Raw genomic sequence first — 14,362 nt, forward strand, 5'->3', positions numbered from 1 at the left:
GGCAGAAGGGGACTGCGGGCCGGGGATGGACCCGGAGCCCCACGGAGCCCCAGCATGGCCCCCCCCCCACCCCTCCCGCGCGGCGGGACTTCCGCGTGGGGCCGCAGGGACACGGCCCCGCCGGCGGCTCCTAATTAATGATTAATCAGCGCTCCCCGGGGCCCGGCGCCGGGACGGGGGGGGTGGTGCGCGGCCCAGCGCCGCCGCTGCGGGGGAGGGAAGGGGGGGCACGGGGAGGTTCTGCCACGGGGGGACGGCAGGGCCGGTGCCACGCTCACTCGTGGGGGTCCGGGCTGTGGGGACCGTAGTGAGGGGGTGCCCTGTGCCAAGCTGGGCATGAGGGCGCGTGGAAATGTGGGGGCATCTGCAAGGGGGGGTGTGCGTGCGTGCAAACAAGGGGGGCTGTGAGTGTGTAAGGGGTGTGTGGCAGGGGTGTGCAAGGACTGTGTGCATGAAGGTGGGGGTGGTGTGTGTAAGGGCTGTGTGTGTGTGTAAAGGTGAGCGTGCAAGGGGTGAGCGTACGTGTGTGTGCAAGGCGGTGTGTATGAAGTGTGTGGAGTGTGGGTAAGGGGGGTGCGTGCCCCTGTGAACGTCTGTGTGTGTGCAAGGGTGTGTGTGCAAGCTGCACGTGTGCGCCCGCACCTGTGTGCACGTCTGCTGTACCTAAGGGGTGCACGGGTGCGTGAACACGGGGATTCGTGCGTTTGCACACAAATACTGAGGGGTTTATGTGTCAGTGTATAACGGGGCTGCCTGAGTGTGCAAGGGTGCGTGTGTGTGCAAGGACGTGTAAATTTGCGAGGAGGGTGTGTATGTGCAATATCTACGTGTGGCACGGAAAACGTGCGTGCAAGGGTTTGTGTGTGCGTGTGCAAGGGGATGCGTGTGCGGGTAGGGCTGTGTGCAAGGTGGTGGGTGCACGCCACGGGTGTGCAGGGGGCTTCGTGTGCGTGTGAACACACACGTGTGGGTGCAACACGCGTGTGCCAGGGTGTGCGTGTGCAAGGGGGGCACCGGGATGTGCGCGGGGAAGGCACTGGGGGCACTGGGGTGGGTGTGCAAGTGACACCCTCGGGGGGGGGTGTGCGGACACGGGGGGGGCCCCGCCGCGCGTGTCCCCGCTGTCCCCGCCATGTCGGTGCGTGTGTCCGTGTCCGTGCGCGTGTGCGCAGCCCCCGGGGTGCGAGTCCGCCCCCACCGCTCCGGGCCGTACCGGGCCGTTCCCGCCGCCGCCGCTGCGCCTTTAAGGCCGCCGGCCGGGAGCGCCCGGGAGCGGATCCGGGCGGGGGGGGGGGGGGGGGGGGCGGGCACCGGCCGGGGCGGGCCGGGGCTGCGCGGCCGCGACCGGGACCGGGGCCGCCACCGCCACCGGGGGCCCGGCCTGGGCGCGAGATGGGGCGGCGGGAACGCGGCGCGGCCGCCGTGTAGGAGCGGGCGGCGGCGGGGCCGTGGCGGGGCGCGGGGCCCCGCGGCCGGCAGCGCCGGAGGCGGAGGTGAGCGGGGCCGCCCGGGCGAACCGGGAGCGGCGGGAGGTGGGGGGGGGGGGGTGGATCGGGGCGGCGGCGGCGGCGGCGCGGATCGGGACCGGGACCGCGATCGGGACTGGGACTGGAACTGGGATCAGGGCGGTGGGGCGACACCGGGCTGGGCCCCCGGGCGGCGGGAGCGGTGCGGCCCCGGGGGGCTGCGCGGTGCTCGGGGGGGTCCGGTGCGGCGGGAGCTGCCGGTGCGTCGGCCGGAGGGAGCTGCCGGTGCTCGGGGGGGGCCGTCGCGGCGGCCGGAGGGCGCTGGTGGGTCCCGGTGTACGGGCCGGGCTCGGCGGGGCTCCCGTGCCCGGAGCGGGGAGGGAGAGAGGGAGGGGAGGAGGGAGGCGGCCGCCGCCACCGGGGCCGGCCCTTCCCGGTGGCCCTTCTCCACCGCCGCTCGCCCGGAGCAGGGACCGGCTGCCACGTCCCGGCTGGTTCCCGGTGCCCCGGGGCGGCCGTGCCCGGTAAAACGCGTTGGCCGCCGTTCAAGACAAACAGGGCCGGGACGCCCGGGTCGGTCCCAGCTTTGTCGCAGGTCGCTGGACCGGGAAGGGCGGGCTCGGGGCGGCCTCGGCAGGGCCACGCACCGGGCACCAGGACACTGGGCACCGGGACAACGGGAACCCGACACCGGGAACCCAGCGCTGTGCACCAGGATTCTGGCACCGGGCACCCAGCACCGGGACACTGGGGCACCGGGAACCCAGCAGTGGCCATTCCCACAGGGGCCATGGGGAAAGTGGGAGAGCTGGGACTTGGGCTCTGCATCCCCCAGGGTAGCGGTGAGGACATCAGGACCCTCCGCTCTTTGCACGGCCTTGCACCCCCGTGGACACCGGGGCCCCTGTTGGGGTGTCAGGATGGGGGACCAAGCGCTGACTCCTCCTCGGTGCCCGCAGCATGTCGTGGTTCAGCGGCATCCTGGTGCCCAAGGTGGACGAGCGGAAGACGGCATGGGGGGAGCGCAACGGCAAGAAGGGCCCCCGGCCCCGAGCCGGCCTCTGTGGGCCCCGCTACATGAGCTGCCTGCAGGACCCTGAGATGGAGCGGGGTGCGGGACCCCCCCGGGGGCTGCGCTGCACTTGGCAGGAGGATCACTACGGCAAGAAGGGGCCTGCGGGCGACCTGGGACTCAAATCGGTGGACGCGGGCTTGGAGGACGGCGAGGCCAAGGGGCCGAAGGGAGCCGGGGGACATGGGGGGCGGCCATCGGCCGGCGAGTGCTGGCGCCGGCTGCTCCAGGTTTTCCGCTCCAAACGCTTCCAGTCGGCCAAACTGGAGCGGCTTTACCAGCGCTACTTCTTCCAGATGAACCAGAGCAGCCTGACGGTGCTGATGGGAGTGCTGGTGCTGGTTTGTGGGGTGATGCTGCTCTTCCTCTGCCTGCCCGGTGCCCCCCACGTGCCGGCGGCCGCCGCGCTGGCCGGTGCCACGGCCCTGTTCCTGCTCCTCATGGTGCTGTGCAGTCGCAGCGCCTTCCCCCAGGACTACATGTGGGTGGTGAGCTACGTGGTGCTGGGGCTGCTGGCCGGGGTGCAGGCGCTGGGGACGGTGGCCGTGGCTCCCCGAAGCGCGGCCGAGGGCGTTTGGTGGAGCGTCTTTTTCATCTACATCACCTACACGCTGCTGCCCGTGCGGATGCGGGCGGCCGTGCTGGCCGGGGTCCTGCTCTCCGCCCTGCACCTGGCCATCGCCTGGCACCGCAACGCTGCCGACCCCTTCCTCTGGAAGCAGGTAGGGACACACCTGGGAGGGGCTGAGCCCCGGGGGTCCCGCCCACCTGCAGGTGGGACCTCCCGTCCCTGAATCCCGCCTGCGAATTTGGGTTTTTTTTGCACTTGATGTTTCTGCTGGAAACATCAAGCAGAACTTGATGGAAAGTTCTAGATGTAGGGGGGGGCCCTTGGCTACCCGGGGATAGGGGGCCCTGGGGGAGGTCCCATGCTGGGGTCCCGCGGTGGGGATGGGGTGGGGCCCTCATCCCGGCACAGACCCACCATTGTGGGCTGCACCGGGAGGAAGGGGCACCCACAAAGCCCCCGTTGTAGGGTTGGCGGAAACCCCCGAGGAGGGGAGCAAGTCCAGGGCACCAGGGCAGGGGAGTGGCCGTCACCCAGGGGGGCTGGGACACTGCCAGTGTCCCCTGTCCTGCCCCTCTGAGGTGGTGGCTGCTCCCAGCGGGGTGCTGCTTGCACGGGGGGTGCAGAGGGGTCCCCCATCCCTAGGGCCACATGTTCCCAGCCCCAGCAGCTCCCCCCCTCCTTGAGTGAGCAGAGCCACTCCACCCGTCACCCTCGCCCTGCCTGGCCAGGGCCAGGGCCACGTGCAGTCCCCGCGGGGCACAGGGCGAGGAACACAATGACATCGGAGGCCAGCAGGGTCACGGGAAGGGCCGCCCCCCTGGGGAGGGTTCACCCCTTCAGGGCAGGAGCGATGGGGCTCCGGGGGGATTCGATGGGGCCAGGGAGGGGATGCGAGGCCTCTGCTCCCATTGTCCCAGTGTGCTGGAGCGCTATAAATAGCCCTGGCCCCGGTCCCGGGGGATGGGGATGGGGCAAACCGCAGCTCCCTCCGCAGTCATCTCCGCTTTCTGACTTCCTCTGCTTCCCGAGGATGTCCCCATGACCCCCATGCTCCAGGAGCCCATGTACCCCTGGCTCCTGTATCCTCAGATCCCCCCTGCTCTGGTTTTCTACATCCCACATCCCTACATTCCCCCTGCCCTGGGTCTCCAGCTCCTCCACATTCACCCTGTGCATGTCCCCTGTGTCCCCAAGCGCCCTCTGCCACCTTACCCTGTGTCCCCAAGCCCCTGTGATCACCCTACCCTTTGCCTCCCCCACCCTGTGTCTCCATGTCCCCTTTGCCCCCCATTCTGTGTCTTCAGGTCCCTGCATCCCCTGTTCCCTGGTTTCTCACAGCCCCAAGTCCCCCATGTCCCTGCAGCCTCCTTTCCCATGTTCTTTGGTACCACACATCCCCCTGACCCTGTCCCCTGCATCCCCCTGACCCTGTCCCCTGCACCCTCCTTGCCCAGTGTCCCAGAGCCCCCATGTCCCCCTGCCTTGAGCCTCCATGTTCCCACACCCCTTTCTTTGCAGCCCCCTCTCCTCCCCTTAGCAGCACCCACCAAAGCCAAGGTTCTGTGCTGCAGAGGAGGGTGGCAGAGCTGGCTGGGGGTCCCCAGGTGGTCACACTGAGCCCACCTCCCCCCCAGCTCAGTGCCAATGCCCTGATCTTCCTCTGCACCAACGTGGTGGGGGTCTGCACCCACTACCCGGCCGAGGTGTCTCAGCGCCAGGCCTTCCAGGAGACCCGTGGCTACATCCAGGCACGCCTGCACCTCCAGCGGGAGAACCGTCAGCAGGTGGGACGGGGGATCCCGGGGGTCCCCGTGCTGAGCTGGGGGTCCAGCAGCACCCTAGCCCTGCTGACGGGACTGCTGTGGCTGCAGGAGCGGCTGCTGCTGTCAGTGCTGCCACAGCACGTGGCCATGGAGATGAAGGAGGACATCAACACCAAGAAGGAGGACATGATGTTCCACAAGATCTACATCCAGAAGCATGACAACGTCAGGTACTGTGGGGACAGGGGTGCGGGCGAGCTTTGGGGGAGGCATCACCCGGGGAGGGTGTCTGGGGCAGTGTGTGGGCCATCCCCAGCCCGTGCTCTTCCTCCTGGCAGCATCCTCTTTGCGGACATTGAGGGCTTCACCAGCCTGGCCTCGCAGTGCACGGCCCAGGAGCTGGTGATGACACTCAATGAGCTCTTTGCCCGCTTTGACAAGCTGGCTGCGGTGAGTGGAGGGGCTGGGGGACTTTGGGGGGTCCTGGAGCCCTCCTAACCTGCTCGTGCCCCCCAGGAGAACCACTGCCTGCGCATCAAGATCCTGGGGGACTGCTACTACTGCGTGTCGGGGCTGCCGGAGGCGCGCGGGGACCACGCTCACTGCTGTGTGGAGATGGGCGTGGACATGATCGAGGCCATCTCGTGAGTGGGGCAGAGCTGGGGGCTGTGCCTGTCCCCGGTGCCACCACAACTTGGGGGGCTGCACCTGACCCTGCTGTGCCCATCCCCTGGGCCGGCACATCTCTGGTGCCACCACAGTTTGGGGGGCTGCATCCAACCCTGGTGCTGGTGTGTCCCCAGTGCCTTCATAATGTGGGGAGCCGTGCCCATCTCCTGGGCTGGCACGTCCCAAGTGCCACCAACCCTGAGGAGCTGTGTCTGCTTCTGGTGTGTCCCTGGTGCCACTGCAACTTGAGGGAGCTTGCAGTTTTGGCAAGTCCCAGGTGCCATCACAGCTTGGGGGACCGGTCCCATCCCGTTCCTGGTGCTGGAACATTCCCAATACTCTCCAATCGGAGTCACAGTGCCTAGGGGTGCCATGGGGTGCTTGGGGGTGACATAGTGCCTCAGGGTGCCATGGAGGGTGAGGCTTGAGGATGCCATAGGGTGCTTGGGGGTGCCATGGGGTGCCTGGGTGGGCTGTGCCTGTGAGCCCAGTGGTGCTTTGGGTTGCTGTGGGGTGCTGTGGTGCCTGAGGAATCCTGAAAGGCCAAGGGCTGCTTGGGGGTGCCTCAAGGCACCTGAGGGGGGCCACGGAGTGCCCGAGGGTGACACGGCGCCGGTCCCATCCGCAGGCTGGTGCGTGAGGTGACGGGGGTGAACGTGAACATGCGTGTGGGCATCCACAGCGGGCGGGTTCACTGCGGCGTCCTGGGGCTGCGCAAGTGGCAGTTCGATGTCTGGTCCAACGATGTCACCCTTGCCAACCACATGGAAGCGGGCGGCAAAGCCGGGTGAGCCAGGAGTGGGGGGTGCTGGGCTGGGGTCTGGGGTGGGGGGCGCTGGGCAGGGAGGGCTCAGCACCTTCATCCCTCTGTCCTCAGGCGCATCCACATCACCTGGGCAACGCTGCAGTACCTGAACGGGGACTATGAGGTGGAGCCGGGCCACGGAGGCGAGCGCAACGCCTACCTCAAGGAGCACAACATCGAGACCTTCCTCATCGTCGGCTGCAGCCAGAAGCGCGTGAGTTGGGGGTTGTCTGAGGGGCAGCAGGGGAGTGGGAAAGCTGGGCTCACCCCCTCATGGCTGTGTCACCCTGCAGAAGGAAGAGAAAGCCATCCTGGCCAAGCTGCAGCGCACTCGCGCCAACTCCACCGAGGGGCTGGTGCCACGTTGGGTGCCTGAGCGCTCCTTCTCCCGCACCAAGGACTCCAAGGCCTTCCGGCAGATGGTGAGCAGCCCCAGGCAGGGCATCGGGCACGGGGGACCCTCACCACAGTGCTATCAGCCACTCACTGCACTTCCGTGGCTGTCAGTAGCTTCCCCAGCCCTGCCCGCAGCCCTGGCGGCTTCCTCCGCTGCCTGCGGGCCTCAGGGAGTTCCTGGGTGGCCCCTGGTGCTCAGCAGACCTTGGAGATCCTTCTTGTTCTCACCAGTCCTGGGCAGCTTCAGGGGTCTCCCATCCTCACTGGTGTTAGACATTCCCCCTAGACCTCTCCCTCCTCCCTTTGCAGACCCCTGGGACCCTCTTGTCCTTGCCAAAAACCCTTGGGGACCCTCCTGCTCCATTTACCCCTGGAACTCTGTCCCCCATCCTGGGTGACCCCGGGGGGTGTCCCATGTCCTTGTCACTCATGAGGGTTGCCCCCATCTGTGTCAGTGTCTCTGACACCTCTCCCTTGTGTCTCCCAGGGCATCGATGACTCCAGCAAGGACAAGTAAGTGTTCCCATGCTGGGCTGCTGGGGGGGCCATGACCAGCCCCTCCCTGGGGCAGAGCTGGGAGCCTGGGAGGGTCCTGACCCGCCATTCCCCAGCCGTGGTGCCCAGGAGGCCCTCAACCCTGAGGACGAGGTGGATGAGTTCCTGAGCCGGGCCATTGATGCCCGTAGCATCGACCAGCTCCGCAAGGACCACGTCAAGAAGTTCCTGCTCACCTTCCAGACCCCTGAGCTGGAGAAGAAGGTTGGGGGGCCCTCTGCTCCCTTTGTTCTGGACCCACCGTTCTGTCTGTCTCTTGAAGTCTCCTCTGCCCTGGCCCCATCAACATCTTTGTCCTCCCATCTGTCCTCCATCCCTTGGGGTCTTCTCTGGACTGGTTTCATGGTCCCTCCACCTTCTCAACCTCATCCCCTCCATTCCATCCCCTGGGGTCCCCCCTGTCCTCTCCCATCCCCTGGAGTCCTCTCATTACCCACCATTCCCTCTTATGGGGGCCCCTCTGTCCCCTCCTGTCCCCTGGGATCCCCTCCCTACATCCTATTCCCTGCATCCCTGGAGTCCCCCCCATCCCATGCCCCAGGGTGTTCCTGTCCCCCTTTTCCCCACCCTCTGGGGTCCCCCCCCTTTCCCTCCATCCCATTTCTTGCATCCCCTGGGGTTCCCTATTCCCCTCTATCCCACCCTTTGGGGTTGCCCCTGTCCCCCTGCATCCCATCCTCTGGGGTGTCCCCAGTCCCCCTTCATCTGCATCCCTTGGGGTCCTCCCATTTCCCTCCTTCCTGTCCCCCAGGTTCCCCCTGTTCCCCTCCACCCCATTCACTGGTGTCCCCTCAGTCCCGCCTCCATTCTTCCCCTGGGATCCCCCTGAGGTTCCTGGGGTCCCTCCTCTATCCATCCAACCTCCCCCTGTCTCCTCAGTACTCCAAGAAGGTCGATGACCGTTTTGGTGGCTACGTGGCCTGTACCCTCCTCGTCTTCTGCTTCATCTGCTGCCTCCAGATCCTGGTGTTCCCCCAGTAAGTGCTGCAGCCCCCCCCAAATACCAGCTCTGATCCCCCAACCCCATCAGTCACCTCCCACCTCTCCCCAGCTCCTCGCTGATGCTCGGGGTCTACGTCAGCATCTTCATCCTCCTTGCTGCCATCCTCTTCATCTGTGCCATCTACTCCTGCGTCACTGTGAGTACCTGAGGGCTGGGAGGGTTTTTGGGGGGCTCGGCCATGCCTGACAGGCTCCTTGGTGCCCCCCCAGCTCTTCCCCGCCGCCCTGCAGCAGCTCTCCCGCGGCATCGTCCAGTCCCGCGCCCGCAGCACCGGCATCGCCGTCTTCACCATCCTCCTCGTCTTCATCGCTGCCTTCGTCAACATGGTAGGGTCATGGGGGGTTGGGTTTTGGGGGGCTGCGGGGAGCTGCAGGGCACCGGCTCACCCCTCTGGCCCCCCAGTTCTCCTGCAGCCGCGTGGCCCTGCGGGACTGCGCCGCCCGCGAGCTCAACGTCACCCCCGGGTCCGTGGGGCCCTGTCAGCTCCGCGCCCTCAACTTCTCCCTGGGCACCCCCGTGGGCTCCTGCCATGGTGACGGGCTGGCCTGTGACTTCCCCGAGGTGAGCGGCCGTGGGCACCGCCTGCTGCAGGGCACGGCCTTGGGTTCCCACAGGGGTCCCTGCTGGTGCCAAGTCCTCCCTGGGTGCTGGCAGAGGGTCCCCATGGGTGTAGTGTCCCCAGGAATGCTGGCACGGATCTCTGTAGGCATTGTGTCCCCAAGGGTGCTGGCATGGGGTCCCCATGGGTGCAGTGTCCCTAAACATGCTGGCACAGGGTCCCTGAGGATGCAGGGTGCTGGAACGGGGTCCCTGCAGGCATTGTGTCCCTAAGGATGCTGGCACAGGGTCCCAGAGGGTCTAGTGCCCCCCAGTGTGCTGGCACTGGGTCCCCATGGGTGCAGGGTGCCAGCACAGGGTCCCCACACACACGGGGTGCTGGAACAGGTCGCTCGGGTCCAAGGTCCTCAGTGGGTGCTGGCACTGAGCCCTTGAGGTTGCTGGGTGCTGGCACAGTGTCCCCAGGGGTGCAAGGTCCCTGTGGGCGTGGGGAGGTGCTGGGATTCCTGGGGTGCTGCAGGAGTTCCAGGGGTGCTGCAGGGTTCCCAAGGGTGCCATCCAGTGTTCCCAAGGTGCTGCAGGGGTTCCTGGAATGCTTTCTGGGGTCCCTGGGGTGCTGCAGGAGTTCCTGGGTCCCAGCTGGTGTTCCCAGGGTGCCATTCAGGGTTTCTGGGGTACCATCCATGGTTCCTGGGTGCCATCCGGGGTTCTTGGGGTGCTTCAGGAGTCCTGTGGTGCCAGCTGGTGTTCCCAGGGTCCCCAGGGGTGCCATGTGGGGTTCCTAGTCTGCTGCAGAGGTTACTGGGGTGCTGCAGAGTTCCCATGGGTGCTGTCCAGGGTTGCCCAGGAGTTCCATCCTGGGGTGAGGGGCTGGGGTTCCCGGGGTGCTGCAGAGGTTACTGGGGTGCCACCAGGGATCTCCAGGAGTGCCTGCCAGTATTCTCAGGGGTGTCTGCCAGTATTGCCAGGGTACTTCAGGAGTTCCCAGAGTGCCATCCAGCGTTCCAGGGGTGCTATCCAGGGTTCCCAGGGTGCCACGGGGGTTCCTGGAATGCCAGTCCTGGTTCCTGGGGTGCCATCTGGGGTTCCCAGGGTGCTGCAGAGATCCCAGGGGTGCCATCCGGTGTTTCTGGGTACCATCTGGTGTTCCTGGGGTGCCGCTGCACCCAACCATGTGCCCCCCAGTACTTCAGCTACAGCGTGGTGCTGAGCCTGCTCGCCTGCTCCGTCTTCCTGCACATCAGTAGCATCGGGAAGCTGCTGCTCATGGTGGGCATCGAGGCCACGTTCCTGCTGCTGGTGGAGGGGCCTCACGCAGCCCTCTTTGACAATGCCGACCTGCTGGTCCTGGCCAATGCGCTGTGAGTGCCCCCATTCCCCCAGGGGTCCCCACCTCGGAGCTGTGTCCCCACCCCACTGACCCCTGGCTCCTGTCCCCACAGGCCCCCCTTCAACATGACCCAGGGAGAGTGGTGAGTGGGAAACTGGAGCCAGTGGGGACCTGGGTGTAGGGGTGTGAGGGTGGGCAGAAGCAGGAGGGTCCCTTGGGGGTCTGTGCTGCAGCATTGGGGGGTGGGTACAGCCTCAGGGTCTCTGATGTGAGTTCAGCTTTGGGATCTGGGTGCAAATTTGGGGCTCCTTTGGGTGGGTGAGTGGATCTTTGGGGTGTGCCATGCAGATTTAAAGTCCCTGGGACAGAAGGTGAATGTTTGGGGTATGAATGTAGGTTTGGGGTCCCTGAAGGGGGTGAGTGGACCTTTGGGGTCCGAGTGCAGGTTTTGGGTCTCTTGGATGAATGGGTGAATCTTTGGGGTTGGGTGCATGTTTGGGGTTCCCCTGGGTGAGTGAGTGGGAATTTTGGGCTCTGAGTGCAGATTTGGTGTCCATGGAGTGAGTGGGTGAATCTTTGGGGTGTGGGTGCATGTCTGGGGTCTGGGTGCTGTTTGGGATCTCTGGGTGGGCAGGGACAGATCCCCCAGCCCGCCTCAGGGGTGCCGGTGGTCCTGCAGCCCGGCGGAGGGGAAGGTGGCCCTGCGCTACGTGACCCCTGTGGTCCTGGCCGTGTTTGCGCTCGCCCTGTACCTGCACGCGCAGCAGGTCGAGTCCACCGCCCGCCTCGACTTCCTCTGGAAGCTCCAGGTATGACCAAGGTGTTGGGGGCTGGGAATGACCCTTTTCCTGCATCCTGAGACTGGGACCGACCCCCTCCCTGCACCCCAGGACTGGGGTGACCACGGGGTCAGTATTGACACCTTCTCATACCCTGGAACAAGACTGACCCCCCTCAGCACCCCAGAACCGACGTGGTTGTGGGACTGGGACTGATCCTGCTCCCTGGGATTGGGGTGACCATGGGATGGGAACTGTCTCTTCCCTTGCTCCCTGGGATTAGGATGACTGTGGGCCTGGAACCAACCCCTTCCTTCCACCCTGAGACCAAGACTGACCCTTTTCCCTGCACCCCAGAACTGGGGCAGTCATGGGACAGGGACCAATCCAGGGCCAGGAGCAACCCCGTCCCCACACCCTGACACAAAGGTGGCTGCAGGACTGGGAGCAACCCTTTCCCTGCACCCCAGGACTGGGGTGACCATGGGGCTGGGACCAACCCCCACCCCACACCCTGATGCTGGGGCAGCCGTGGGGTCCTGTGGCAGCTCCCAGCTGGGTCTGTGCCCACAGGCGACGGGCGAGAAGGAGGAGATGGAGGAGCTCCAGGCCTACAACCGGCGGCTGCTGCACAACATCCTGCCCAAGGACGTGGCCGCGCACTTTCTGGCACGGGAGCGGCGCAACGACGAGCTCTACTACCAGTCCTGCGAGTGTGTGGCCGTCATGTTCGCCTCCATCAGCAACTTCTCCGAGTTCTACGTGGAGCTGGAGGCCAACAATGAGGGTGTGGAGTGTCTGCGGCTGCTCAACGAGATCATCGCTGACTTCGATGAGGTGCTGGGGCACAGAAGGGGCAAGGGGGTGCATGGGGGCAAAGTGTACAGGGACGGGGTGCAGTGGGTGGGGTTCACGGGGTGCTGGAGAGGCTGTGGAGCAGCGGGGATGAGGTCGTGGTCCAGGGAATGTGGTCACGGGGTGCTGGAAAGGCAGTGGAGCAGTGGGGATGAGGTACAGGATGTACTTCATCCTTAGAGAAGCCGTGGAGCAGCTTTCATGGAGCCACAGGAATGGATGCAGGGCGTGCTGGAGAGGCTGTGGAGCGGTGTGGATAGAGTGCACAAGGATGAGGTGCAGGAAGATGGGGTGTTGGAGAGGCTGTGGAACAGCAGGTTTGGGGACAGGGTGCAGGAGATGGAGTGCATGGGGTGCTGGAGAAGCTGTGGAGCACCATGGACGAGGATGGGGCGCAGGGAACACAGAGAGGCTGTGGAGCACCATGAATGAGGTGCAAGATGGGATGCACAAGGTATGGAGAGCCTGCAGAGCACCATATTTGGGATAGGGTGCAGGAGATGGTGTGCAGGAGGTGTTGGAGGGGTTGTGGAACACCACGGAGGAGGTTGGGGTGCAGGAGATGTGGTCATGGGGTGCTGGAGAGGCTGTGGAGCAGCATTTGTGGAGCCACAGTGCAGGGTGCAGGAGGTGCTGGAAAAGCCATGGAATAGCATTCACGGAGCCACGGGATGGGGTGCAGGATTTGGGGTACCCATGGCCTGCTGCGGGGGTGACCCCAGCCTGTCCTCCCAGATCATCAGCGAGCAGAAGTACCGGCAGCTGGAGAAGATCAAGACCATTGGCAGCACCTACATGGCGGCATCGGGGCTCAACGCGGCCACCTACGACCGCGAAGGCCGGAGCCACATTGCGGCGCTGGCCGACTACGCCATGCACCTCATGGAGCAGATGAAGTACATCAATGAGCACTCCTTCAACAACTTCCAGATGAAGATCGGTGAGCCCTTGCACACCCCTTGCACGCCCCTCTGCACCTCCAGCCATCCCATGCTGTTGTTCATGGCTTTGTGCTGGCGGCTCTTGCACCCCTTTTTCCTCTCTCCCCCCCCCCACTTTCCCGATCACCTCTTCTTTTTCCCTGTCATACCCCATTTTCCTCCCTCACACCCCCTTTTCCTTTTGCACCCCCTTTTTCCCCTCCTGTACTCCCTTTTTCCCTCTCACCTGCCCTTTACCCTAACCCCTTCTTTTCCAATCTCTCTCTCCTTTTCCAGTCTCACACCCCACCCCTTCTTTTCCCTCCCCACCTCTCTTTCCCCCTTTTCCCCTTCCACCTCTCCTTTCCTCATCACCTCCCCTTTCCCCCCTCCACATTCCTCTTCTCCCTGTCACTCTCTCCTTTTCCAATCTCACCCCCTCACCCCTTCTTTCCCCCCCTCACTCCTCTTTTCCCCTTTTCCCCTTCCCTCTTCCCCAAGTGTGGGGGTCGTCCCTGACTCTCAACCATGTCCACCCAGGCCTGAACATGGGCCCAGTGGTCGCAGGGGTCATCGGGGCTCGCAAGCCCCAGTACGACATTTGGGGCAACACCGTCAACGTCTCGAGCCGCATGGACAGCACTGGGGTCCCCGACCGCATCCAGGTCAGTCAGGGGTGGGAGGGACACAGGACACCTGCCCAGAGACCCCCAAGGTCCCCCCCTTACCCCCGTGTCCCCCCTCCAGGTGACAACAGACCTGTACCAGGTGCTGGCTGCCAAGGGCTACGTGTTGGAGTGCCGGGGGCTGGTCAAGGTCAAGGGCAAGGGGGAGATGACCACCTACTTCCTCAATGCGGGCCCAGGGGGCAGTTAGGGAGGGGTCCCCATGGTGTCCCCCCATGCTGGGGACTCCTCCAGCCTGTACTGAGCTCAGGCGGAAAAAAAAAAAAAAAAAAAAAAGGAAAAATCCCCAAATACACATATTTAAAAAAAAAAAAAAAAAAAAGGGAGAAATGGACATAAGGAGGTGGTTGGGGGGTGTGGGGAGGTAACCCTGTACCCCCCCCTCCGCGGGTGTTTTAAGGGGTGTTTCCCAGCCCTGCACCGGGGTGTTTTTTTGTGGGTGGGGGTCATGGTAACCCCCACCACTTTGCTGAAACCCCCCCATGTGCCAAAGAGGGGGAGATGGGGCCCCCCCAGAAAAGGGACTGCAGGGGGTTTTGGGGGCGGGGGGGTCCCCAGCCCCCTCCATGTGCCAAATTGAAGTGCCGCCTGCGGGGGTGGGGAGGCGCAGGCCCAGCATCTCCGCGGCCCCCTCACCCCCCGGGGGTCCCAGCTCCCTCCGGGGGGACTGTGGCGGGGAGGGGGGGGGTGGAACACCCTCCCCCTTTTAAATGCAAAAAAAACCCTAATGAAGTGACTTTTTTTTTCTTTAATTTTTTTTTTTTTGAAGCAGTTTTGGGGTGGGGGGGGCTCAGCCCGGGGGGAGTGTGGGGGGCACTGGCCCCCTCATCCCAGCGCAGACCTGAGGTACTTTGTCCTTCGTGTGTACAGATAAATTATATATAAAACACTTTGGATACGAGCTGTGGCCTGGCCTGTGGGGCTGAGGGGCATA

General features: G+C 64.8%; 1 protein-coding gene across 1 annotated transcript; it reads left to right on the forward strand.

Moving 5' to 3' along the window:
* The first annotated feature begins 1,317 nt into the window (after positions 1-1,317).
* Positions 1,318-14,164, forward strand: ADCY6 (adenylate cyclase 6). The gene is made up of 22 exons (XM_068212557.1): positions 1,318-1,493; positions 2,426-3,260; positions 4,744-4,893; positions 4,981-5,102; positions 5,211-5,322; positions 5,389-5,516; positions 6,170-6,328; positions 6,419-6,560; positions 6,640-6,768; positions 7,230-7,255; positions 7,354-7,501; positions 8,177-8,274; positions 8,349-8,436; positions 8,510-8,626; positions 8,703-8,861; positions 10,044-10,219; positions 10,301-10,330; positions 10,868-10,997; positions 11,541-11,804; positions 12,558-12,762; positions 13,283-13,407; positions 13,490-14,164. Exons 2-22 carry the CDS (start codon positions 2,427-2,429, stop codon positions 13,616-13,618), a joined length of 3,471 nt encoding a protein of 1,156 aa, XP_068068658.1. The 5' UTR covers positions 1,318-1,493; position 2,426; the 3' UTR covers positions 13,619-14,164.
* Positions 14,165-14,362: the final 198 nt, after the last annotated feature.

The sequence above is a fragment of the Anomalospiza imberbis genome, chromosome 22, assembly GCF_031753505.1.
Source record: "Anomalospiza imberbis isolate Cuckoo-Finch-1a 21T00152 chromosome 22, ASM3175350v1, whole genome shotgun sequence".
Classification (NCBI taxonomy): domain Eukaryota; kingdom Metazoa; phylum Chordata; class Aves; order Passeriformes; family Viduidae; genus Anomalospiza; species Anomalospiza imberbis.